The sequence below is a fragment of the Aulostomus chinensis genome, chromosome 8 (genome assembly GCF_037954235.1).
Source record: "Aulostomus chinensis isolate RoL2024-O1b breed Wild chromosome 8, RoL_Achi_v1.0, whole genome shotgun sequence".
NCBI lineage: Eukaryota > Metazoa > Chordata > Actinopteri > Syngnathiformes > Aulostomidae > Aulostomus > Aulostomus chinensis.
The window spans coordinates 19,111,065-19,137,970 of NC_141327.1; the positions used below are offsets into that span (position 1 = coordinate 19,111,065).

The following is a 26,906-nucleotide window of genomic DNA, read 5'->3' on the forward strand; positions in this document are numbered from 1 at the left end:
TACATTTTCATCAAGGTCACCTGAATCTCTCTAGAACATTACATTATGTAATTTAGTTAAGTTGCCCCCTCTCTAAATCCAAGTGGTAGTGTTTACAGTGATGATCAGCTGATCACGCCTGGGGGGGGGGGCACTATGCTATGCAATCAGAGAGTAGACAAAGAAGATGGCAGCAGAGAAAACAGCTAAAGATTTGCTACAGGGAGTTTATTAGTATTTTTCCACAAAAAACACTTTTATTTAAACAATTATTTGAAGAATTGAGGGGTGTATTTTTTAATTTGTCATTATTAATCAACCTTTTCTTGTGGTATTTCAAAATGTGTTGGCAGACACAAAACCAGAATTTTGTGACCCTGTTTTTTTTTCTTCTACGAGACAACCTGAAAGTTGCAGTAGAAAAATGCCAACAAGATACACTTTTTTACTTAAAAAATGACCGAAGTGTAAATTCCTCGAGAAAATAAACAAGCAGTATTCTACAGTGCAGCCTATAGGGACCATAGTGGGGCTACTGCATTTTCTCCAACAGTTATTTGTTTATTATGATATGTGACTGATGAACAAAACCCCCAGAGGAACCCCCCCCCCCCCCCCCCCCCACACACACACACACACACACGCACACACACATAGCCGTGATCAGCACTGCTACAGCAGCGCCGGTAGGGGCGGGGCAGCACTGCAGCAGTGCGCTGTCTCCTAGCTGTCTCCGGTAATGTTCCACGGGATACACACGCCCCTCTCCGCCCCTGCTGCGAGACAGGTGGTTGGTCTCCGTGCCTTCATCTTCCAGCGCCGAGAGTAAAAAATATCCGTTGGCAGCAGGGAAGGGTCGGTCGGCGCGAGCGCGTCCCCGATGGACTTCCAGCGTGTGACCTCCGCGAGCACCGGGCGGACAGCCGGAGAGGGGGGCAGCAACCGGAACGCACCAGGAGAGCCCCGCCGATCTGTTATCAAATGTTTCCCAGCCAATTGTTCGAGCTGCTGTTCCAGGGAGGGGGTCTACCGACGGAGGAATGAGATGCTCCAGTAAAAAGTTGACACGATCTAGGTGGGGTTTCGCGTTTGAGAGTCGGCGGGATCATCTCTGACAATCCTCCCATCTCGGAAGTTCCCTTGTGGGGTTTCGTTATGGCTACAGGCGCCGGTAAGGCTGCACAGCCCCCCGGGCCGGGCTCTGCCATTAACGGGACTGCGGCAGAGTTCTCGAACATTGAGCAGGAGCTGTACGACTACCAGATGCACAGCAAGATGTGCAAGAAGATCGCGCAGCTGACCAAGGTAAGAGCCGCCGGTGAGCCCCGGAGAGGCGCGCTGTCCCCGGGGCTGTCCGTCAGGCTGACGGGATGATCTGATGGCCGCCTGCCGCTTTGCCTTCACAGGGATCGACCTGGTGACAGGCATGATAGGAGAAACCCTGACGAGTCCAAGCAGAACAATCAAGAATAGCCTTTACCAGCATCATAAATGAAAGCATCTCCAGTTCCAATTGTCACTCATGATTATTTCTGGTACTGACAGAAAAACTTGGATCGGGGTTTCTGGTCTTCGTGACTGACACAGTCACCTGGATTACTGAGAGCTCAGAACGGAGATCTCCAGTAATCTGAGCCGATCAGAACACCAATCCAATGCAGGAATTACAATTGTATTTAAGATATTAATTGATTCTTATTGATTGGCACTGAAAAATATCAAAATTAAAATACCTCACATTGCAGTTATTGCACATTAGGACTGTGACTGTTTTACAATTATTCTCATCAGTGATTTCTATTTAGATTATTTTCATGATATACCAGTTAATCATTTTGTCTACAAAAAAAAAATCAGTTAAATTTGAACAAATGCACATCAGAATTTGCCACTGATGTGTTCAAATTGCTTTTGTTTTGTCCAGCCAGCAGACCGAAATTAAGGGACTAGTCATCATGTCTGTCAAAAATGACAAAAAGCAGTGCATCTTGATATTTAATCATCTGGAATCAGCAAATGTTTGCTTGGAAAAAATGAGACTCCATTATCAAAAAATAGTTGATTCATTTTCTGACTGATTAATTGTTGCAGCTCTGGCAAAAACCCTCTAATTTGTTATTGATTAAAATCCAATTGATAAACATGAATGTGAAAGCTGTACACACCTCCGTTTTGATGGCCCTATAAGCAGTAAATCATGTATTTTTTTCTGGATGATTCGATCCATTCGCACTGATGTGCTTCGTGTTTTTGCATGGTTATGGATGTGCAGGAATCATGACAGCAGGAGCAGCGGCCGAACCTCCGGCGTGTTCTTGCAGCAAGCCTGGCTGCTGTATGGGATTCTCCCTGGTCTCTGCCCCACAATAATGCTTACAGAGGCAGGGCATGACCCATCGCTTGTTGAGCTGTGACAATTACTGATGACTGTGCATTTCTCATCCTCCCTCATGGCTTCACCTCTGTGTAGCACTGGAGTTCAGTGTGTCCAGTGCAGTGAAATACAGCATGTATTTATGAGTGTGTGTGTGTTTTGATTCTGGCATATAAAGATGACGCAGATGAGGGGTCAGGACATGTGTCCGTGGCTGTTAAGGCGACGTGCCAGTCCTTCTTCTTCTTCTGTCTCATCCTTTCCGTCCTAACATTTCGGTTCTAGACTCTAGTGGAACTTTATTTAAGACCTGCCTGCCCGCTTTAGTTCCGACCCTGAGGGGCCGTTGGAATATAAGAATCATCAAATCTAGTATTGTTTGCAGTCAGCATTTCCCTGTGTGTGGACGCTGCAGCCTGTGACACCTGCTTCATAAGAGTGTTTTCAAGGAGCAGGCAGTAAATGGGTCAGCAGTGGCAACCTTAGATATTTATTAAGTCTACACATGCACTTAACACACATCCTCACGTCTGCCTGTTCACACTTATGCGCACCCCCCCCCCCCCCCCACACACACACACACTCCTTCATCTTCTTCTCCCTCTCGCTGCCACTGAGAGTGGGTCTGCCCCGCTTGAATGGGTGCTGCTAAAGATAAACCGGTTGCACATCAGAGAGTGTTTACGTGGCCGAACGAGCCAATGGGAAGAAAGCGAGCGTTGACCACGTCAGGCCAGCTGTTGTGTATGTTCACATGAGCTTGAGACTGAACAGACGTGCGCACAGTCACACAGTCATAGTCTCTTTACAAGTTGGGAGTGTGTGTTTATCGTCACACTTTTGATTGGCAGCTCTAATTTTGTCGATGTTATTTCCTGTACTTATCTAGCTTACACTGTCACAATGTTCCCAGCTTTGTAATCCAGCTGCCCTGTTTGATGTGAGTGGAGGTGTGTGTGTGTGTGTGTGTGTGTGTGTGTGTGTGTGTGTGTGTGTGTGGGAGGGGGATGGATGTAAGAGAAAGTGTGTGCACGCTTGCTGTCTCTTTGCCTAACCTCTCTGTGGTGCACCAACAATTTACTCTACATCTCAACAGCCTCAACTCGCCTCTCCTTTACGCCGTAGACAGAATATTAATTTCATGCTTTGCTGACTATGAAGTTATTGTCAGTAAGGGCAGGCGCTGGCTCGTGAGGCTACATGAATAACATTATCGACTGGCAGGATCGATACGACCATCTCTACGCAGGATTTACAGTAGCGAGAGCCTTTTGCCACTCTCCCACCAAACTGCCACGCCAAGCATCTTCAGAATTTACTCCGGAGAAGTCGAAATCAAAGTCTGGCAGAACCGTTAATCTTGACCGCTACCGCCCTTTAAAAGGCAGGTTTCACAAATGTCAGTTTTAAACTCACTTTAATCAGTTCCTTTATCATGAAACTTTGGTATTCAATCAAATAAAACTTAATCTGTTTTAGTTAACTTTGAATTAGATGCTCTAAAATGGAAGTTACCCTCATCTTATATGGATGCTAATCTGTTTCCAAATGGTACGACCCAATCAAGAGTCATTTCCTGTATCTGTTTCACATGGGTCTCATCACTGCCCGACCTTCAGGTAACGTGGTTGAGTCTATTAAGTCAATTGTTTATGGGTCTATTAAGTCAAATATATTGGCGGAGGAATGAAATCCGTAGATGAGTAAGTTGGAAATGTTGGAAATATCCGTGTTGCTTGTTTCAAATTCAGGGAGTTTTTGGACAGGGTTTTGGGTTAAATACCTAAAATAAGGTTTGAGGTTAACAGAAGCTTAAGCTATTTTAATGTTTTGTTCAACAGAATAAAACACATAAGTGGATAGTTCACTTGTGAATTTCAAAGCATTTCTATGTCTTAAAAAACATAACGCAGAAAACAGAAGTATGAAGCTGTGTATTGTAGTATGTGCGTAGCATAATTTAGTTTTTTTTTACTTCTAATGGTTGCATTTATGCTTGAAAATTCATGAAAGTGGTGTCCATCCGTCCATCCATCCATCCATCCATCCATTTTCTTCCACTTATCTTGTTAAGGGTCACGGGTGGGGATTGGAGCCTATCCCAGCAGCCTTCAAGCGAGAAGCTGGGTGCACCCTGGACGGGTCACCAGTCCATCGCAGGACCAACACATAGAGACAGACAACCATTCACACTCACAGTCACACCTACGGTCAATTTAGAGTATCAATCAGCCTCGTCCCCTCTTGATGTCTTTGGACTGTGGGAGGAAGCTGGAGTACCCGGACTGAAAAATATGCCTTCATGCCATAGGATTTTTGTCCAAAATTGAATGTAAAAATCTGGTTAGCTTTTAGCTGAGGAATCACATGCTGATGCTAACTTCCAGCTTGGAGTGAACATGAGTGCAGATTATGTCTGATTGAAGTTAATATTTGCCCCATTTTTGAAACGCCACATATCCTCCAAACATTCTGACAAGAAAAAGCTGTTTTTCAGAAAACGCCAGAGAAAGTTAACTTTACCCAAGCCTCTTGCGACACTCTCGAGAGATTCAGTTACACATCTCTCTCACTCTTTCTGCTACAGATGTTTATATTTCAACTGGGCGAATAGAAAGAATTTGTATTTGAAACTTAAGTAAAAGTTGTATGAGATTGCTGTCATGACATTGAATGCAAGTTACTCTCAATAATCTACACAAAGTTAACAATGATTCCCGAATGAGGCAAGGGGTAGGTGGAAGAGGGGATCACGGCCAACCAGGCCCGGTTCCCACCAGAAAACCGAACGATCACGAACCCTGAAACATTTAAAACACAATTCAATCTTTAGTTTTTATGGGATCTGCACCTCTTTGGTTTCACAAAGAAATATAAACGTGTCCTTCAACACGACACGACTTCCGTCTCGATTCCCCTCTCACTGGCAGGTTTTGGTGCCACCAGAGCAGCTGATGTGCATCAGTAACATAGACCGGCGCACTAGAACCCGCGGGAAACCAGAACTAGTGGCACATTTGGAAACAGGCTTGCAAATGATAGCATCCCAGTGCCTTTGGTTTCTCTTTAGGGGTCTCGTTCGGGACATCTGTTTTTGGAACAAAAGATCCAGTCTAGCATGTTGTTGTTTTTTTCGTCATATCCTTTGTCATTTCTATTGTTACATTTATTTTTGTGGCAGAAAGTAACATGAGGGCCACGATATCCTGATGCTAGTCAGTCATATTGTGGGACTTACAGATTCCTGACTCAGGACAGCTTGTTGTTTGTCAGCTGATGTAGTGTGAGCTTGGCTGCAGGAGACAGGAAGTGTACATCATTTCAAAGCATCGGTGCAGCTTGGAATGAATTATCTGAATACCCCCCCCCCCCCCCCAGGCTATGTTGATAAGTGAAGGTAGAGGTTTATACGCTCATCATGGAGGTGCAAGTCCCTTAGATCATCTTGAGAAATGAAAAGAAACCTGCACTCTTAGTCCAGGTTTACGTAAGAGTGTTCATAACATTTTGATCTAATAAATAACCCAAACATAAGTGTGTGTGTGTGTGTGTGTGTGTGTGTGTGTGTGTGTGTGTGTGTGTGTGTCCTGTCCACCCATAGGATCAATGTTTTCCCTGAGTTATAAAAGCGTTCAAGAGAATATATATATCAAAGAAAAATAGATCATAATCAGTATTAAACACGTGGAAAGCAAAATGTGAAGCATTGATGCTAGATCATATATCTGAAGTATGCTTTATAAAAACTGTATTGATATAATAATAATATGATATTTATAAATGGAGAAAACACCCACAACAAGTGTAAAGCTCATTCGCCTCAGAGAAAACCTTTGTAGGTGTGTGTCTGCTGAGTGAAAATGTTCAAAAGAATTTCGTTCCAGTAGGAGAGTACTGAGTCTCAGGGTGGGGTCAGTGCCACTGTATCCCAGCGAGGCCACGGTGGGGATTTGTCTCGCTGCCGTCACATTACATTCCTCCAGGTTTCTGCTTTCCTAGTTTTTTAAAAGTTTTTTGTGCTTCACCTACACATCCTGGACCGCAGCGACATTCCATGAGGAAAATGAATTTTTTGTAGTGAAGTCAGATATCCTCCCTCTTGACCCTCATGGTGGTACTTTTTGCGGGGTGGGTGCATGGTGTACATCTGAAAGAATACTGATGAAGTGACTATGGCAATTTGTTTTTGTGTAATTTTTGTTGGACTGTCATCGCAAAAGACAAAAATCTGAGCATTACCCCCCATTTTTCGGGGGGCAGAAATTCTTTTCCCTCTATTTCTGTCATGCTGGCATGAGGTGATGTCTCACATGAACATTACACTGCCAAACATTTGTCCAGATGCTTTCGTATATTTCTGTTCTTGAGATATTCTTCATGGTTTAGGTTTGAGGTGCCTCTTTTCATATTGAAGGCATTTGTAATGCTGCAGTGTACAAATGTCATTTTAGTCAACAATGTGCTGAGAGAAACCTTTCAGCTTTTAGAATGACAATGTGACTGCGGGCAAAAAAAAAAAAAAAAAAAAAAAAAGTTTATAAAGAAAAAGTGTGGCTCTGTCCTTGAACCTCAACACCTCCGGGAGGAGCAGGAGGGCAGACCTTCATTGAAGTCAGCAGGTGAATGAAAAACAATACACCTTTTATCAATATGGAGATGGAAAGTGTTGATGCCCGTGAAGAGTGTGTGCAAGCAAGCAAGAGGTGGTGATATGCACGCGCTTGCACACACACACACACACACACACACACACACACACACACACACACACACACACACACACACACACACACACACACTTGAAGGGAATGTCCAGCAGCAATGGTCTACCAGCTGCGTGCTACAGACAGAGAGGCGACGGGGTAAAATATGAGCCCGTGTGTCCTCTGCTCACACACACACACACACACACACACACACACACACACACACACACACACACACACACACCCCTCCGTAAGTGAGACGTCAGGGTCAGTAGGAGCTGATGATGACACTGTAGGCACGGCGTAGCAAGTAGAGTGAATATGAAACAGGCCATATTTCATGTGTTAGTCATGGTCTAAATGGGGAAGTGGGAGAGAGAGAGAGACCCCATGCATGTCTGCATGAAGCTACTGAAGCCCGACTATCACAGCTCTTAGATACAAACACACACACAGACACACACACACACACACACACACACACACACACACACACACACACACACACACACAGTGTTGCTTTTTAACCTCCATTACTTCTGTTGTAATGTAAAATGTCTGTCAGTCAAGCAGCATTGTTCCACTTTCCCCTTCTGTTTATTTCTAGTAAAGTTTAATGAATACAGAAGAAAAACAACCCCATGGAGTAAACTGAATCATCATCACTTTAAATGGAGGGAGCAGTGGTGTGCTTTTTGGTTACAACAAAAATAAGCAGAAAAATGATGGATCTGCTAGGAAGTCATTCCGTACCAGCGGTAAATATTCGCTGCTTCATCAGTAGGTAGTTTGACGTGGAAGGAAAAGAGTTACATGAGGACAACTTTCATCTCCCTAACTTGACCTCGGGGACAGAAAACATTTGAATTAATATTTAACTTCAGTTCATCTGAGGCATCAGGCCCAAATAATCAGAACTTAAAGCTTGAAAAAATAATTAGGCCTTCATCCATCCATTCATTTTCGTCCGCTTATCCTGTTAACGGTGGCGGGGGGGCTGGAGTCTATCCCAGCAGGCTTTGGGCAAGAGGCAGGGTTCACCCTGGACAGGTCACCAGTCCATCACAGGGCCAACACATACAGACAGACAACCATTCACACTCACAGTCACACCTACAGTCAATTTAGAGTATCAATCAGCCTCGTCCTCTCTTGATGTCTTTGGACTGTGGGAAGAAGCCGGAGTACCCAGACTGAAAAACATGCCTTCATGCCATAGGATTTTTGTGAAACTCTTGAATTGAGTCTCACGGACAGGAAGTGGAGCTCAATGGCTATTTGTCGGTCTTATGAACATTTATGAATGAGGCGCGTTGTCGTTATAAAAGCGGTGGTGAAAATGATGAGAAATCTCCGTCCCATCACAGAGGAGCTGTTAAAGTTGTGGGTGCTGATGAAACTGACGATAGACTGGAAGAGAGTGAAGGTCCAGAGATTCTCCTCACTGTTGCTGTTGACCTCCACCTTCAAATTGCACCTGTTTATATGACACCGTTGACGCTGGAATACCAGTTTACCGAATATCGTTGAATGATGCAAATTTGATCTTGCGGCAGCAAAAAAGATTCTGATAATGTCGGACTCATCAGAAGGGAGGGGAAATGTTCTCTAGGCCTGGGCATTATTTGATATCTGTCAGTTCTTATTTGAATACTGGAATTGAATTTGGATTCATGCTCCTGATGGTGTCAGAAGGGAGCCTGATAGGTTAATGATGACAACCAATACTGTGTGAATGTATTGAAAAATAAATCACAAAAAATACAATTACAGATTCCAGGAGGAACTGCATGATTAAATATGATAAAGTGTGTGCAATATTGATAAAGCACATACCTATTTAATTTGGACAGAATTGTTATCTCTCTCTCTCTCTCTCCCTCTCTCTCTCTCTCTCTCTCTCGCCTCTCTCTCTGTGACCCATGCTCTCCAGGTGATTTACTCTCTGAACATGAAGAATGAGGAGCAGGAGGCGGCCCTGCAGGCCTTAAATCATGCCCATGATGAGGAGCTGCACCGCATCCTGATGGAGACGTGTCACGAAGGGGAGGGGTCAGCGCTGAGGACACGACTCCTCAAGCTGCAAGAGTCCCTGGATGAGCAACAAAGGGTTGGAGCTCAGGTGTGTGTGTGTGTGTGTGTGTGTGTGTGTGTGTGTGTGTGTGTGTGTGTGTGTGTGTGTGTGTGTGTCCCTGATCATATGATGAGCCAACCTCCTCTTTCAAGGGCATGATGCTCCCAGTGAGAGCCACAAATCAACCCCTCCCCTAATGTGACCCTCTATAATTAACCCAGTTCAGGCAGGCGGTTACTTCAACTAGTCCTAATGAACTGTGCATATAAAGCAAGAGTCCTAAATACCTACACGACTGTCTAATGAGCTTCCTAGAAAAATACTCATCTTAACAACTAAGGAGATAGAAATGTAGCGTTTAGTGTGAACCATTTGTTAGTGGGCAGGAGGCAGAGTGTGGTCCAATAGAAGTCCAGCAGCGTAGCCACAATCCTAGTGCAGCATGACAGGGGCCTCAGTAAGACGGTAGTCGGAAGAACGCATCTCAGCAGGCAAGTGCCACAGTGGCTGTGATGCAAATATGAATCAAATCAAATCAAATCCAAGTATGGCTGTCATCAAAGTAGGGCTGGCTCATACATATCATTTCAATACTCTATATTGTCTAATTGTCATATTGTATGGTGGATTTATTGATAACGCTAACGCTAATTCATAATTTTGCAGTTCAAGTTAGAGCTAACAAGCAAATATTGAGTTGCAGTTGATTTTATCACACTACCATACTGGACTTGAACTCTGCAGGCTAAAGCAGTAAATCCAGTGTGGGACCTCTTTTGGCGTGTGAGGGTTACTAGTAGGAGGAGAACTACTCACTGGCCACTGTGACATAAGCAGATATGGTGATTTTATTGATCACAATCCCTGATATTTGATTAATGAGAGCTCAGAATATAGAGATTTTTTTCCATATTAGTATATATCGCCCAGCCCTACATCAATGACATAAACACACAAGAAAAAGAAAATATTGCTTGTTCATTTGTCAACTCAGACACGGATGCCAAGAGTCGCCTTCTCTTCTGCTGAGAGATCATGTTTTCGTTGGCAGGATTGCACAACAAGGAAAAAGTTGATCTCAACCTCTATATAAACGATTTGTAATTCCGCCTGTTCAGAACTTTTCCAAACGTCACGTCTGATGAGAGTTCTGAGGACGTCTACAAGCTGAACGTAGTGGTTAGCCACCTAGTGGTTCCATGAAGTCAGCCCGCTGTAAACAAAGATTTGATTTACATAAAAAAGACACTGTGTTGTCTTCAGGCGTTATACAGCAACACAGTATGTGTGTATGTTCTCAAATGCCACCTAGTGAACACAGAAAGTGATATTTTCACCTTAAGTGCCAGTGTGAGTCTGCGCCTTCATGAGAAATTTAAATGTTTTCTGGCTTTCCAGGATGTTGTTGAGAGAAAACAACATTTCTATGAAACGATGCCCTGACTCATGTCGCGCCCAGTCGTTCTGTTGACATCAGTATGTTGATATCTAAGCGTGTAACATATTCGTCTCTGGGCTTCCAGGTACAGGCAGACTTTGAGTGCTTCCGCATCCAGTCAGAGGAGAGAGAGCGTGAAACTGAGGCTGAGATGAGGAAAGAGTATGAGGAGAGGTGTCAGGCTGCAGAGGAGGAGCTCCAGGAGGCCCAGTCCCAGATCACTGTTGCCCAGGAGGAGAGCCTGAGACTGAGCAACGAGCTGGAGAAGGCTACAGAGAAGATCCAAGAGCTGGATGTCAGATGTGAGGAGCTACAGAGGAATGACGAGGAGAGGAGGAGGACAGAGCAAGAGAGACAGAAAGAAAATGAAGAGGGAAGGAAAGAGGAGGCAGATGAGGACTCAGAGAGAGTCAAAGAACTCCTAGAGGAGATAAACACCCTAAAGGAGGAGAGAGATCGAGCCGAGGAGGAGAAGAAGAGGGTGGTGAAAGAAGAGATGGAGCAGTGGGAGCAAAAGCTGAATGATCTTAAGGAGGAGAAAGAGGACATGAGGAGGAAGATGGAGTCAGAGTGGAGGGAGGAGCGGTGCAGGTGGGAGGAGAGAGAGGAAGAGGAGAAGAAAGGAATGCACAGCGCTTTAAGAGAACGAGTGAAGAGGGCAGAAGCTGAGGTGGAGGGTCATCTGGAGAGGCTCGCAGAGAACAAAAGGAACACAGTCAAATTGCAAGAGCGAATACAGGTATGCACACGCGTGCGCACACACAAACACACACACACACACACACACATACATCACTCAACATCCAGTCCTTCAAGTAGGGAGGGAAATAACAGCTTCCTGTCTCTGATGCACCCAGCTAATGTTCTTTTTGATTGGAGAGGAGGGAGCAAGGTGGGAGCTGAGAGAGAGGGGAGATGTTACTTGTCTAACCACAGGCTGGCCTCCCTGAGTGCTGTTTCCACTGCCAACTATCTGCTAATGAGTAGTTTGAGAAGGATAGCTCCGCTGCACCACCACCGCTACCACATTACCTCCCCAATGCTCATGAGCATTAAGAAGCCCTACCAGAGCTGGCACAGAGCTGACATAAGCCCTCACAGCACACCATTAAGAGCTTACAGCTGGGCTAGATAGCACACTGACTCACCACATTTCATCCCACCCACCCATCCACCCCCTTTTCTTTTTTTCCCTTCTTCCCATGATCCTCCTTGTTTCTCTGTTCCTTCTCTCCTTCCTCATTAACTGTGTCAACTCCTCTCTCTCTCTCTCTATTCTTGTCCCCTTTATTTGCCCTGGTGTCAAACTCCCTCCTCCCATCATTACAACTCCCACAAGGAGCTAGAGGAGGAACTAGAACTGGATCGGAGGCGTGTTTCCGAGGCTGAGGGCGTGGCTAAACGGGCGGAGGAGGAGCTAGCGGTCGCCAAGGAGAGGCTGCTACTGCAAGAAGATGAGCTGCAGAGTAGAGCAGGTCCGTCCTCTTACCTGTCTGCCTAAGATGATGAGTTAAACTCAGCTTAGCTCAACAATTCCATTATTCTTTCTGATTTAATTAAGTTTTCTACTCACGTCATTATAATATATACCGAAAATGGAACAAAAGCTCATTATTCACCATCTGCTTAGGCAAACAGTTTCATCAAAGTGTCATCATACCCAGTCAGCAAAAAAAACAAACAACAAAAACCTCTGAACGTTATTTATTGCATGAAAATGAATTATTAAGCCCTCCTCATTTACCATTGGTCTATTTGAAATCCATTCTGCCTCTATTATCCATCCATCCATCCATTTTCTATACTGCTTATCCATTAAGGGTCGCGGGTGTGCCTCTATGTGCAAAATCAATTTGCTTGTTCGTGCATCTGGTTTATTCTGTGCGTGTATGTGCGTGTATGTGTGTGTGTGTGTGTGTGTCAGAAGAGTTGCTGAACCATGGGGGCTGTGAGGTGTGTGTGTGCGCCGAGGTGGAGGAACTGAGGAGCCAGGTGAGTCGTCTACAGAGCCGGAACAGGGAGCTGGAGCTACAAAGCAGCGGTAGAAATAGCGACCACGCCCGGCAGATTCGTCAGGTAATGATGCATACACACACTGACATACACGGATGTGTTTGTCTACGCTTCGCTCTTGTGCGTATACCTGATGGTGTGTGTACGTGTTTTGTAGCATGCCGAGGCCTTGTCCAGTCTGCGCTCAGAGATGGTGAGAGCCCAGACTGAGGAGCTGCGTCGCATCCAAAAACACGCAGATGACGAGAGGGATAAACTGCAAAGGGAAATAGAAAAAGAGAGAGAAAGCTTGCAGAGGGAAAGAGAGAAAGAGAGAGATCAGCTGGAGAAGGACAGGAACAGACTCCGCCGAGAAAAAGATGAGGAGAAGGAGGTGCTGCACAAAGAAGTAGAGGAAGTCAAAGAACGAGTGAGGAGGGAAAAGGAGGAGGAAGTGGACCGTTTACGCAAGGAACTGGAGGTGGAGAGGGTTCGCGTTCGTTCTCAGCTGGACAAGCACCTCGAGCAGGTGGAGGTTGAGAGAGCTGGCGTGCAGCACAAGCTGGAGGAGGAGAAGAGGAGGTTGGTGGAAAAGGCTGACGAGGACAGGAAGCGGCTAAAGGAGCAGGTGCGGAAGGCAATAGAGGAGGTGATGAGGAGACATGCTGCAGAACTACACAGCGTCCAAGAAGCTCTGAGCTCCGAGAAGAAGACCAACCAAGAGGTCAGTGCAGGGATCGGGGGGAACTGCATTTTGTGAGAGAATACTCCAAAAACTCACCTTTAGGCACAAATCAGTCGAAAAAAAACTCGTTTGTACTCATTTGTTGACATATCAAGCATTATGGGTGCAGTACATGCAGACAAGAGGCTGGATTATCATCAAACATTTCTACACAAATGATTTATAATCTGTTCTTATAGCTGCTGTCTTTTCAAACTAAGACATCTCCTGACGTGAGAGATACTGCTTCACATTCATCTCATTTTTTATTCGGACGAACAGCATAATATGAAGACTGGCACACATGGATCTGAATTTCATAAAACAGCCAGCTGTTCAGCCTTGGCAGTTTAATTTCACTTTCACTCAGACTTTGAATTTAATTATTTTGGATACAAGGACGCGCCGCTATGAATAATAATGTCTTCTTTCATCCCTATACAGCTGCAGCATTAATATGCTTCCTGTTCTGTGTGATGCGCTTGTGATTATGTAAAAAAAAAAAACAACAAAGAAAAAAAAAACCCTAAACCTTTAGACACCCAGTTAAGCAGCCAGAAAAATCAAATGCAGATTTAATAAAGGAAACTTATTTATGGATGTTAAAAAATCCGGTTACTTTAGTGCATTTCAACACTCTGCTGGATGTTCGCTGCTCAGAACTCTTCAGGAGTCATCGCTTTGAGCTGAGGGGGCCCCAACTTTTTCCCTCAGAGGGCCAAAACACTTCTTGTCTGTTTACCACACGGACTTTTTAATATTTTTCTCAATTCACCCGACATCCCAGCATTATACTGACATTCAGCTGCCTGATCAAATTATGGAAAAATAATTAATTGTTAGGGGAAAAAAAGAAGCAATTTAAACCTGTATAAAAATGGCGTTAATAGGGACTTACATATTTCTATTTGTTTATGTTATCTTTTTATGATTAGGACTGTTATAATAACAACAACAACAACAATAATAATAATAATAATAATAATAATAATTATTATTATTATTATTATTATTATTATTATTATTATTATTATTATTATTATTCGAATTGGAGGTAGTTGTCCTGCTGTTAGCATTTGTTTATTCATCTATGTTTGATATCTGGTGAGCCAAACTCTATGGTGGCCCAAATACAGGCAGCCATGCTTTAAACTATCAACTACACTTTGAGTTTATAACCCCTAAAATTTAAAGTTACAACCTTCCGCCTTCTTCCTGTTGCCAATGGCGGTTATGACCAAGTCAGCTTTTGTTGTTTGTAGAAGCCTGAAGAACTCAAATTAAACAGATTTTATGATGAAGCATGTCTTATCCTGATCGTCACCTTGTGACCCCCCTGGAGGGTCCCCAATCCCCAGGTTAAGAACCGCCATTATGAAAGAGTGTGTTTAATTAATATTCTTTGCGCACATCAACGTGGAGATGATTTTTATCACAGAAATGCTCACCCTGCGAGGCTCATGCTAATGTGCGCTTGATCGTGACTAATTAACGAGGTAATGAGATGATGAGGGTCTGTGTGTTATGTGTGTGTGTGTGTGTGTGTTCCGGTCAGAATGGAAAAAGTGAAACATGAATCTTAAATGGTTTTGATGATGTTCTTGAAAGGTATGTGCACGTCTGGAGGAGGAGAGGAGAAGTGGCGAGGAGCTACGCTGCGGGCTGGAGAAGGAAAGAGACGAACTTGAGCTGAAACTGAAAGATGCCACCAGTGAGGTAAAGAGCCTGGAGTCCAAGTGTGTGTATCTCACAGTTGTTAGCTCCAGCCTGTTACAATAATGTGATTTAAAATATTATTCGTTGTTTGTGTCTTCAGGTGTCTCGGTTGATAGTCCAACAACAGAGGAAAGACAAGGCTGGTCCTGAAGCTGCCCCCTCATGTGGACCGCAGTGCTCCCGTCTGGAGGAGGAACTGCATCAGACCCGGACTCGAATGGCTCGGATACAGGACGAGGCAGAGAAGCAGCGGGACAAACAGCAAAGAGAGATTGCTTCCCTGAGAGCTGACAAACACCGGCTGGAAGAGAAAGTCCTGGAACAGAGTCGTCTGAACACAGAGAGGAACCTTCTAGAGCAGAGCCAGCGGCACACCGAGGACCAGATCAGGTAGCAGAACAAACATAGAACTGCCAGAACTGCTTAGGCTTCCATTTCAAGTCTGATCTTTCTGGTAATCCCCCCCTCACGCTCCTCTTAAATGTTCCCTAGGAAGATCAAAGTTGAGGAGCTTAGAGCTTCACAAACAGTGTGTACAGTATGATGCAAACGAGCCTCATTACCTCGGCTGAGGAGCTAATGAGATCGCCGTGTCTGTCTGTTAGCAGGATATCTGAAAAAGCAGAGGGACGGATTTTCGTGATATTTGGTGGAAGGATAGGAAACAGTACAAGGAACGGTTGATCACGTTCTGGAGTAAATTAAATTGTTGATCTCGAATCCCCGAGAGTCTTCTAGGCCTTTGACAGGATGTAGATAATAGCTGCATTTTGCTGGACATGTCTTAGGCGATTATTGTTGAGGGATTTGATATCACTGAAAAATTTGAGCGTATTTTGATCAAATTCATTGAGGCTTTGTAGGGATAAGCATTAAGTCCTGTGTTCTGGATTGCTGATCCTGAAGACCTTTATGTTCACATTCTGTATCCGCACAGCCTCCTTGGTGGGAGTTTGTGCTCTGGAGTCATTTCTAGTTTTCACTTTCATTAATTCGACTGAACGTAATTTAAAGCTATGGTGTCTGTATTTTGTCTCCCCCTTCTGGAATCGAGAGTAATCACAACAACATGGAGGGACGTCGTAAATACAGTGTAAACTTGAGTTATTTTAGCTGGTGTAGTATTGTTGGAGAGTTATTTTTCTTTAGAGGTTTAAATGTGTATTATTATAATTATTATTATTATTATTAGTGTCGTCATAGACACAATAATTAAAAATCCCATTTAATGTGAGATGCAGAGTGATTTTCCTGATAGCGAGAAGCTAATGAGCATTATGTGAATGTGTTTGACAAGAGCTTGAGTGTAACTGATGCTCGTTTATATGTAAAAGTTCCACACTGTAGTTTTAAATCGTCTTTATTATAAGGAAGCATCTTCTACCAAAGCAAAACAAACACACAAACAAACAAAAAAACAACAACCACACCTCTGTTTATCACCTCTGTCAACTGAACACTTCAGAGAAATCTTCATCTTAAAATGCAGTAGAAGCACAAAAGGACAAGGCAGTGAGATGATTGCACAGTTGAGTGTTGCATGAAGAAATAAATAATAAAGTGGTATGTGGGTTAGCTCTGCCTCACTTCTCCTTCTGATGCATGCCTCCAGGGCAGAGTGCGAGGATCGTCTCAGAGCAGAGTTCAGGATAGAGATGAATGCTGCTGTTGCAGAGAGCGAACAGAGGTGGCAGAACCGAGAGCAGGAGCTGCACAGCCAGATAGAGGAGCTCCAGAATCAGCTGCAGGTGAGCCCCCCCCCCCCCCCAAAAGCTCCGAGCATCATTCATATTCTGAGTCACGCTCAGTTCGCTCCCATCACAGAGATCCAGCTTGAGTCTTTAAAGCAACAAAGTTTGATGGGCAACTCATTGGTTGCTGCATCTGATCAGTTTATCTGCTGATTAGTTTCTCATTTATTGGTTTGGTGAATCAGTTAATACATTGAATTGCTGCACATACCTGTTATGAGCCTTTGTTTATACGGTAGTTTTTTGTTTTCTATTTTTGCATTGTTTTAAAAAAATGTAAGAAATGGAAAGTTTTCTGATTAATGTCAGAAAATTTCATGAATACATAATTTCTACAATACTAATATACAGTATTTAGATACCGCATTGAAGAAGCTGGAAAAAACAAAACAATAAGTTGAATTCTCTGGTTATTAATGGATAGACTAAATGTCTCCAAGCAGGTCCGTAGATAAACAACACCTGAATCTTAGCAGACCATATAATGAATTCATATACATGAATAATTACTGATTAACATAATAAAAAATAGCAGCTCTCTTACAGAGTCCCAGCATCAAGCATCGCCCGCACATGACTAAGCAAGAAAGATTTAAATTATTAGGCTAAATAAAATTACCAACAGTACAAGAGTCTACCTATAAACTTGAAAGGTAGATTAGAGACACAGGGAGCCCACAGAATGAATTGAAAATAAAGACAACTCTTAGTCTGGTGGTGATTCCAACTTGAAAGCACACCCTCCATATCTCTCTCGATTGTGGTGTTAAGTGCGCCTAAGCATTGTGCGATTATCTTGAAACTGTTAGCATTTCGCATTTGAGTCGAGCTCAGTCAAAAGTGATTCAAGGCATCAGTGGGACTGCTAGTCGTACGGCGCCTATAAAAATCATTGCATAAGTCTCTAGCGAAGCTTTGTGAACTCTGACAAAAATAGCTTTAGTGATGCCACTTCAGTTTCAGTGCCGGAGGTGACATATTCATGACATAAACAGGCATAAATGCTGAGAGTTTGAAAGACGTGAGCGTTTACAAGGTTGGAGAGTCAAATTAAAGATGATCAAGTTACATCAGGGCGCTTTTGGACCTTAAATATATCGAGATGTCTCATTGCCTGCTGACAGTTCAAAACTGTTTCTCCTGAGACCTCCAGCATTACAGAGCTAAATCTCTGGAATAGATTTTTAATTAGTTCTACAATCCTGTTTTAGAACACAATGAAGTCTAGTTAGTTACATTCATTTATTTTTTCAGAAAACTGGGATTCTGCAAATTCTGAAACAAAACTGCATTTCAGTCAACTTTGTAAATTAATCATCTGGCAAGACAAAAAAAAATCCTTTGCTCATAATTTTCCTGCTGATGCAGGCGGAGAAAAAGAAGGCGGGCTCTGGAGATGATTGCCATGGCAACCCTGAAATTGACAAGCTGAGGAAGGAGGTCCAGGAGACTAAGGAGATAAATAAGAAGCTGAGGGAGCTGCTGCAAGTACACATGCGTACACACACACACAGACAGACAGACAGACAGACAGACACACACACACACACACACACACACACACACAAAGAGATACACACACACACATAGGATGCTGAAAAATCTTATTTACACTCTTATAGGTTTTCTTTGTGATGAATAATTTAGTGTCTTTGATAATAGTGGTGCAGACTGTGAAAGCAATATACTGGTACTCGAGTGGGAGCATCTTTGCATGTAAGAGTGTGTCTGTAATGAAGCTGGAGTAAAAAGCAAACGTGCTCGTGTGTGTTGGAGGAGCCCCAGACCCAGTCCTTAGCCGAGGAGAGACACAGTCACACTATGGAGCTGCAAGCCGTTGAGAGACAGGCGAAAGAAGATCTGCTGTCAGAGAGGAACAGACTACAGACAATGCACCACCTGGAGTTAGGTAACACATGCACACATGAGCATTAGCATAAGCACATGCAAGACAGGCATCAACACAGCTGCATGGACACAGACACACACACACACACACACACACACAAACACGCACACACACACACATACCACACACACACACACATACTTGGATTATGAATTCAACAGTGAAGTTGCTATTGCCATGGATACATGTCGCCATGGCAACAGCAGAAGGGTACCTGTAACAGTGGGCCAAATTGATTTTGTTTTCTGTGTGTGTGTGTGTGTGTGTGTGTGTGTGTGTGTGATATCAGACAAGCAGCGTGCAGAGTTGACCCAGCAGCACACCGAGTGGAGCAGACAGATGACCCAGAGACACATGCAGCAGATTGAGGACCTCCAGGCTCAACTACAGGCGCACACACAAATGATGGCCCTGCAACAGGTAACACACTCACACACTGTCCCACTACACACATACTCACACACAAATCTCTCAGTCCCTTTGTCCAAATTGAAGTAACACCAGGGTGGGGGGACAAGCCTCTGCCTTCGCTTCATATGCTGTCAGAAGGGGGATGTCTTACTGTGAGGACATCAGAGGCGTGTCCAGTGTGTGATGCATGTGAAGGACCCCCGGGGTGGGTTGACCCTTGGCTAGTGTGACAGAGTGCTGCCACAACAATTGAATGTGCAACAAGCCTGGCTTGGCAATCAGTCAGCAAGCATGTTTGGTACCCTGTGGAGATGAGTTCAAGACCAGGGAGGAGTGACCCCTCCCCACTTTCACCACACATGTTGTCAGAAGTGGGACTATATGCTGTGGGGTTAAAGCACACAAGTTGTCTGGTTTGTTTTTAATTCAAATACAAGTTTTGGATGAAGAACACATGGATTATTTTGGATGATGCACTTAAGAGTTTGTTTGAGGTTGTTAGCTTCTATTAGCTTCAAGGTAAATATGTGGCAGGTCTTCTCTCACATCTGGAATCCACAAGAATTCACTTTGTGATATCAAGACAACCTAATGCTAAGTCGCTGAAAGATAAATTATACTTTTGGGAGAAATGTCACTTGTTTATTGCTTGTAAAATCTGTCTTTGAAGCACATGCAAATGAACCTGCTGGATATCTGCAGGTTGTGACTCTGAGTCACAACACAGATTTTTCAGAACCAATATTCTTATCCTCCACAGCTCCGGGATAATGCCAACATTAGTCTACAGCACCATAGACCATTTAAAAATTCTGAATATCCACCACCTAAGTGTGTGTGTGTGTGCGTGTGTGTGTGTGTGTGTGTGTGTGTGCTTGCGTGTGTGTGGGCACGTTTGTGTGTTTAAAGGACCTGAAGCAGCAGAACCAGTACCAGGTGTTTGAGCGACAGCTGGATGAGAGCCGTTGTGCGGTACAGGAGCTGCAGAGAGAGAACACATCGCTAAAGAAACAGCTGAAGGAAAAGTAAGGAGTGGACACAAAAACACATTTAAGTCTGCAAGTACAAGGGTTCAAACCAGTATAGCAGTACTTGCTAACCATGCTCAGGTTTCCATCCATCCATCCATCATCATCTTCCGCTTATTCCTACTAGTAAGGGTCGCGGGGGGGCTGGAGCCTATCCCAGCATCTACGGGCGAGAGGCGGGGTTCACCCTGGACAGGTCGCCAGTCCATCGCAGGGCCAACATACAGAGACGAACAACCATTCACACTCACATTCATACCTACGGTCAATTTAGAGTATCAATCAGCCTCGTCCCCAAATTGCATGTCTTTGGACGGTGGGAGGAAGCTGGAGTACCAGAGAGAACCCACGCAGGCACAGGGAGAACATGGAGACTCCACACAGAAAGATCCCGCTCCCGAGCCGAGACTTGAACCTGGAACCTTCTTGCTGTGAAGCCACAGTGCTGACCACTGCACCACCGTGCAGCCATGCTCAGGTTTCATTAATACAAATATTACTCCACTATTGATTTGAGCTCAGCGTGAAGTGGCTTTTGCTGGTTTTGGTTTGATGTTTTATGGAGATCCAACTTCTGATTCTCCTTCTATGTTGCATGTAATGCTCGTGGATGAGCGGCTAAATCTGTCCGTGGGGAAAAAAATATTTCTCAGCAGACATCTACCTGAGAAGTTTTATGTGGGTATATGTGGTACTCATTCCATTTTAGAAACTCCACAATCTCTAGGGACTACATAACGTCCTTGGTGCTAAGTTGTTACAAAGACTTGCCCTACTTGCTGGAGTTTTAAACTAGATTTCTGCACTCCTAAGAAGTCTGCTGGGATTGTTTTCTAGGCATTAGTCAGGCCACATATATTTCCAAGGAAGCAGAGATAACGTTAGCAAAAGGTTAGTGTAGGTAGATGTATTCAAAGCTCCATAAAAATTGGTTTGTCACTTCTGAATGGATGAAATATAATGTGTTATTTTACCAGCTTTAGTGATGTAGGTAGTAGTGAACCTGTGACAGATTGGTATTTATGCTAAGCTAAAGGTCACATAGTTGTATTATGCGGAATATGACAAAAAAAATTCTTACATGTGTGTACATTCCACTTCTATTATTTCCATTCTTTACATAGTGCCATCTGTAGTATCTACGTTATCTCTTCACAGGACAGCTCAGGAGAATCCCAAAGTTGAAGAGAAAGAAGAAGAGAGTGCAGAGTTGCAAAAGAAGAGAGACGCCCAACTTGAAGAGGAAGCACAACGTCTGAAGGAGGAAGTGGAGAAACTCAGGGTGGAGATGGAGAAACTGGAGGAGTCACAGAAACACTGGGAGGAAAAAAAGGAGGAGGACATCAAAGAGGAGGAAGTGGGAGAGGAGAAATGGAAGGAGAAGGAGGAGGAGAAGAGACGAGAAGAGGTGGAGGAGATAAAGAGGGAGCACAAGAGGGAGATGCAAAGTTTGGTGTCAGAGTACAGCAACGCCCAGACGCACCTGCAGGCTCGTATAGTTGCACTGGAGAATGAGTGAGTAGAGCAAGATTTTACCCAGCCAGGCCGTTTGATATACTGTATGAACATCAGGTTGGGTTGAGAGTTAAAGTGTGTGTGTGTTGTGATGATTTCAGGTTGCGTGAGCGTGAGGAGCGATGCAGGAGGAGGGAGCCTCGATGTGATGAGCTGCAGTTGGGAAAACTCCAGGAGAGACTGACCGAGAGAGACCAGCTGATTAAACGATTAGTGGTAAGCACACACACACACACACACACACACACACACACACACACACACACACACACACACACACACACACACACACACACACACACACACTGAATATATTCAAACTATTCTCGTTGACTCCAAGTGTATCACAGTGCCACAGGTACAAAAGTAGTTTCCAGGCCCTATATCCCATCAGACATTGGAATGGCTAACAGAAAAATGGCCAACTGATGAGAGAAGGGCGTGCCTCAGGGGCCCTGTTTAGTGTCTGAAAGATGAGCTCCCTATGCACTTAACATAGGACTAGATAGTAAGTAGTGTATCGTTTCCATGGGAACAACCCTCTGAACTTCTGCCGCATCAATGAGTACAGCCATAGTGGGTTACTTGCTGCTGTCGTAGTACTGGTGGAACTGAGAAAACATTCAAAAGAAAGAGAGAGGGTTGAGAATTCGGAGCAGTCCCTCAACAGAGTACACATGGGGCTTATGCAAGTGTATGCTTTGAATTTCAGGACAGATCTCCCCTCTTTAGTCTGTTTCTCCTGCTGATCCCCAGAGCAGTTCATCAAGGGAAAGACAGACGATAGCAGGTGACAGATGAGCTACAGCACTGAGGTTTTTCGAAAAATCTATATCAATTGCCTCTGAGGAGCAGTTGACGCACCCCGCCGGTCGCTGCAACTTTCCCCTGAGCGTGTTGCATGTCTGTGGTCTAAACTGGTTGTTATTCCAGCTTTAACTGTAAATTTGCACTTTTTAACCGGGGTAACATTTTTTTTAAGTGGTTACCAATGTTGGCTAACAAATTAGCGTTCCGTAGAGGTTTGAGAACTCAATCTGTTACACAAACTACATTGACGATGTGACCGGAACCTTTACACCGCAATGGTAAGCACAATAATTAACTGGATTTTCATGATGTGGTTTACAAATAATCTGTTTCTGGTTGTTGACAAGAAAAAAATTCAAGGTTGAGGTTAATATTTATTTTGAACAATGTGATTAACGGTGCTGAATGACGACTGGGAAAAGACTGTTTGCAGTTGAAGGTTCAGGAAATAACGAGTTTGCGGACCTTGAATTGAAAATGTCTTAATGGTCTCCAGGGTCAACAATTCAAAGTCACACTCAACTGGATAATATTTTAAAAAAGAATTATTTATTATTCTGCTGAATGACTTTGAAACAGTCATTGTGGTGAACCCTATTCAACCGGACAGTTTATATAATTTGGGTCAGGAGAATTTCCACAAGCTGCCAGCTGACACAGTGGAAAAATGGCCGAACGGGAATCTTTGACTAATTCTTGCAGCATATCAATTGTGCAGCCGCTAAGAGTGAAAAAGAGTATAATTCTAAAAATGAAATGAATGGGAACACAGTCATAAATCAGTGAAATGTACATTTTAAAGTGTCCTCTGCTCGAGTGCTGAGTCTGCCATCTGTTCAGGTTGGGGCAACTAAAAAAACAAGTACACCCCCCCCCAGACACAACGCTCATACAAACACCAACTGTGAATAAGACCAATGAAAGTCCTTCCCCATCCTCCTTCCCTCCAGGAAGAGAGGCATCAGCTGCAGCTCCACCCTCCTGTTGCCGGGGACAACAGCACCCTCAGGCTCAGTGACAGCAAGACCCGCCCCGGGAGCGTCACGCCAACCATGAGGGTGAGCTAGTTTGTCTCTTCAGCTTATGCACATAATGTATTCATCCTTCCAGCCAGGAGGGCTGGCTGGACTGAATCAACGTCTGTTACCACGGCACGAGTCAGTAGCTCACCCACTCAACGCATCACCGGTCGGACGAGAAGACCCCACCTCCAGTCCTATCACTCTGATTTCAATAACATGACATTTGGCTTGTTAGTTAGAGTACTGATACAGCACAGGTTTGAGCCCAGAATGAGCTGAATAAGATGTCATTTGTCTTCAGTTCCCTAAACTCCCCACTCAGCTCTTTCTGACTTTCCCACCGAGGACAGCTTGTCCCTTCTGTATGGATAGAGAGATAGATAGATGGATAGATAGGGAGATAGATAGGTAGACAGATGGATAGAAAGATGGATAGATGGATAAATAGATATAGGTAGATAGACAGATAGAGATAGATGGATAGATAGACTGACAAAAGGCTAGATAGATAAAGATGGATAGATAGATAGATTGATAGACAGATGGATCGATAGTTTATTGATTACAAAGGAAATTCATACAGCCAGCTGCTGTTCACGTTCACTCATGCAATAAAAAAAACAATTGGACATGATAAATATAGACATCACTCCTTAAAAAAAGGTCACGAATATATTATTAGATGAGATAAAAAAAGAAGAAAAAATAGTTCCAGGAATATTTTTATTTATTATCAGTCATTTTGACCCAAATACAAAGAAAGTAGAGCCCATGTTGAATTATCCTTAATGGACCATTTTTAGAAATAAACTTATTGTTCATCATTTTTAGAGTCGGACAAACAGCCATTTTTTTTTCTCTTTCTTGGTGCTTTACAGAGCTCCAAACCCCCCACCGGATAGCTGCCTGCTTAGCTTAGCTGCAATTAACGCTAGCAACGGGGTAGTCGAGAAAATCATCTCAAAAGTGCAAAAATACACTTCTCTTGAAAACAGTCCCTGCCTGTATTAATAGAACTAGGACTGTGCTTAACATTCGCTGTGAAAGAACTGCTCAGAATCGCAGGGTGTTGTAAATTCTGAGTTCGATACATAGCCGGAACTACTTCCTGTCTGGGCACAGTGATTAGATGCAGCACCTTACAAGCCCTACTGTAACTTTGGTGAACAAAGCACATGTTGATGACAGAAAGAGTGACTACTGTTAATAATTGCCAAGTTATTTCATGGCGGACATTAAACACAACTTTAATTCTACTAATGCAGGTAAAGACCATTTTAGAGAAAAGTGTATTTGAGGATTTTTTAGACATCTTTATCTACTGATGGCTTTCAGAACAGCTAAGCTAACCAGTAACCTCCGGTGGAGGTCTAGAGCTATATGATTGACGTATAGAGGAGAGAAGGAGATCTATGTGCTTGTCTGGCACTAAAAGTAGACATGTTCCTTTACATCTTAGTAACCAAGTAATTATAGTGATGTCACTGTGGATCCACATTGTCATTAAAAAATATGGATTAAGTGTGAGGTCGGCGTGGTGGTGCAGTGGTCAGCACTGTCGCCTCACAGCAAGAAGGTTCCAGGTTTGAGCCCCGGCTCGGACACGGGATCTTTCTGTGTGGAGTCTCCATGTTCTCCCTGTTCCTGTGTGGGTTCTCTCTGGTACTCCAGCTTCCCCCCACAGTCCAAAGACATCAATAGGGGACGAGGCTGATTGATACTCTGCTGGGTTAGACTCCCCCCCCCCCCACGACCCTTAACAGAATAAGTGGTAGAAAATGGATGTTTGGATGGATTAAGAGTTACATGGATCTGGTGGTTTTTAAAACTTGTGTGTAAATGTGTTCTTTTAACAGAGGAAGCATGTGGAGTCACCTCCTCGGGTTACCAGCATCCCCAACCCCGGTGCTTATGAAAGAAGCATCCTCCTTCCCCACTCTTCCTCATCGTCTTCCTCTTCTTCTTCCATCCATCAGCACTTCTCCTCGACCCTCCCTCTCCAATCGGCTTCCCACCCTCAGACCTCCCCCCAGTACTCCACCTCTTCTCTTCCACATAAGCACACCTCCCTCTCCCTCAGCCAACATTCCTCCCCCTCCCTCCCTCGTGCCGCCCGATCACGGACCTCCTGCATCCCTCCCACTCCGGCGCCCACCGCCCCACTTCCCGTCTGCCCCTCACCGCCGACGGGCATCCGCTACGTGTCCCCTTCCTGCCAGGACCCACATGCATACCTGCAGGCCCATTCAATCAGGTAGGGAGCATTTTAGTTGCCATGTGGCTTCTTCTTATAAACAAAAAAGAAAAATTGATATTCAACATTTTACCAAAAGAGCTTTCTTGAAGTTTAACAAACTAAAGACTTCTATGAGAGATGGATACATTTACACAAGTTTCCACTTTACTGCACATTACCACCACACCGACTCCTGTGCTTCCTCATTATGATGCAGTTCTTCTAGAAATGAGAGAGTGGCTCTCAGCCTGAGTGTAAAGAAAAGAAAATATTCCAATTTCTCTTTTTGTGTTTTCCAGGGGTCCGTATCTGGAGCGGAGGGGGACGGAGGGGCTGAAGCAGGAGTGGTTTACCAAATACTTCTCATTCTGAGCACAACCATTTCCCAACATACAGTTCATTGCTCCTGACACACATTCGTCGGTTCCCCTCATACACACAAACACACACGGCTCCACTGATTTATCTGTTTTCAGGTCTCGTGCATTGCTCCATATCTGAGTAAGATAAAACCTTCAGTGGGCTGGGTTTGAAGGAACCAAAAATAGGAGCGCAGAGTTTGGAAGACGTGAGCTCAGCTGTGCTCCAATCTAGCGGCTCAGAGCTACATTAGCCCTGAACCCGCACCGCAGGTGCCAGATTTGAAAACCACAAGTCCGGCAGTGATGTGCTGTGCAATGATAAATCACTGGAGTGTGTATAACACAGACATAATATCTACATACGTATGGGCTCATCACCAGCAAGGCCATCTCAGACATTGCCTAAAAGCTCAACCAAAAAGTGCTTCTCAAACACATGGCTGACCTCTCAGAACAGGCCCACTGGATCTTGTTTGTACAGTTTGGAATGTCTCCATCTCTTTTTTTCCCCAAGCAGTCTTCCTTTTTAATGCAATGTTTGCTCTAATCTCATCATGTGATTATTCAAGGCAAATGTACTTTTCTTGATTGTGTCTCTGCGACTATGGGAGCATTTGACGTCAATCAAGATCCTCATTAAAACCCCACACACACACACACACACACACACACACACACACACACACACACACACACACACACACACACACACACACACACACACACACACACACACACACACACACACCACTCACCAGAATGAAGCTTGTTTTAATGCAAAAATGTATTATAATCTTAAATGAACAAAATTAAATATTTTGTTTTTGTAAATGCTGCTTCTTTATTTTCCTGATGCTAA

At 44.0% G+C, this 26,906-nt stretch overlaps 1 protein-coding gene across 3 annotated transcripts; it reads left to right on the top strand.

Moving 5' to 3' along the window:
* The first annotated feature begins 721 nt into the window (after positions 1-721).
* Positions 722-26,807, top strand: fam184b (family with sequence similarity 184 member B). Of its 3 annotated transcripts, none has more exons than XM_086211503.1 (18): positions 722-1,284; positions 8,993-9,181; positions 10,657-11,310; positions 11,911-12,046; positions 12,496-12,647; positions 12,742-13,287; positions 14,896-15,003; positions 15,104-15,393; positions 16,616-16,751; positions 18,123-18,242; positions 18,531-18,663; positions 18,953-19,083; positions 19,984-20,099; positions 21,261-21,617; positions 21,719-21,833; positions 23,378-23,485; positions 25,306-25,703; positions 25,985-26,807. In XM_086211503.1, the coding sequence occupies exons 1-18, from the start codon at positions 1,135-1,137 to the stop codon at positions 26,055-26,057; spliced, it is 3,912 nt and encodes a 1,303-aa protein (XP_086067629.1). In that variant the 5' UTR covers positions 722-1,134; the 3' UTR covers positions 26,058-26,807. The 3 variants fall into 3 exon arrangements, with proteins under 3 accessions (XP_086067629.1, XP_086067630.1, XP_086067631.1); XM_086211504.1 differs by having other exon boundaries at positions 12,499-12,647; XM_086211505.1 differs by lacking the exon at positions 18,123-18,242.
* The last annotated feature ends 99 nt before the right edge of the window (positions 26,808-26,906 follow it).

What these genes read in the sequence shown, in the direction of transcription:
- fam184b (XM_086211503.1), top strand. Translation starts at nt 1,135, where the DNA reads ATGGCTACAGGCGCCGGTAAGGCTGCACAGCCCCCCGGGCCGGGCTCT. An exon ending in AACAAAGGGTTGGAGCTCAG is followed by an intron (nt 9,182 to 10,656) that starts GTGTGTGTGTGT and finishes CTGGGCTTCCAG; the next exon opens with GTACAGGCAGACTTTGAGTG. An exon ending in CTGCAGGCCCATTCAATCAG is followed by an intron (nt 25,704 to 25,984) that starts GTAGGGAGCATT and finishes TGTGTTTTCCAG; the next exon opens with GGGTCCGTATCTGGAGCGGA.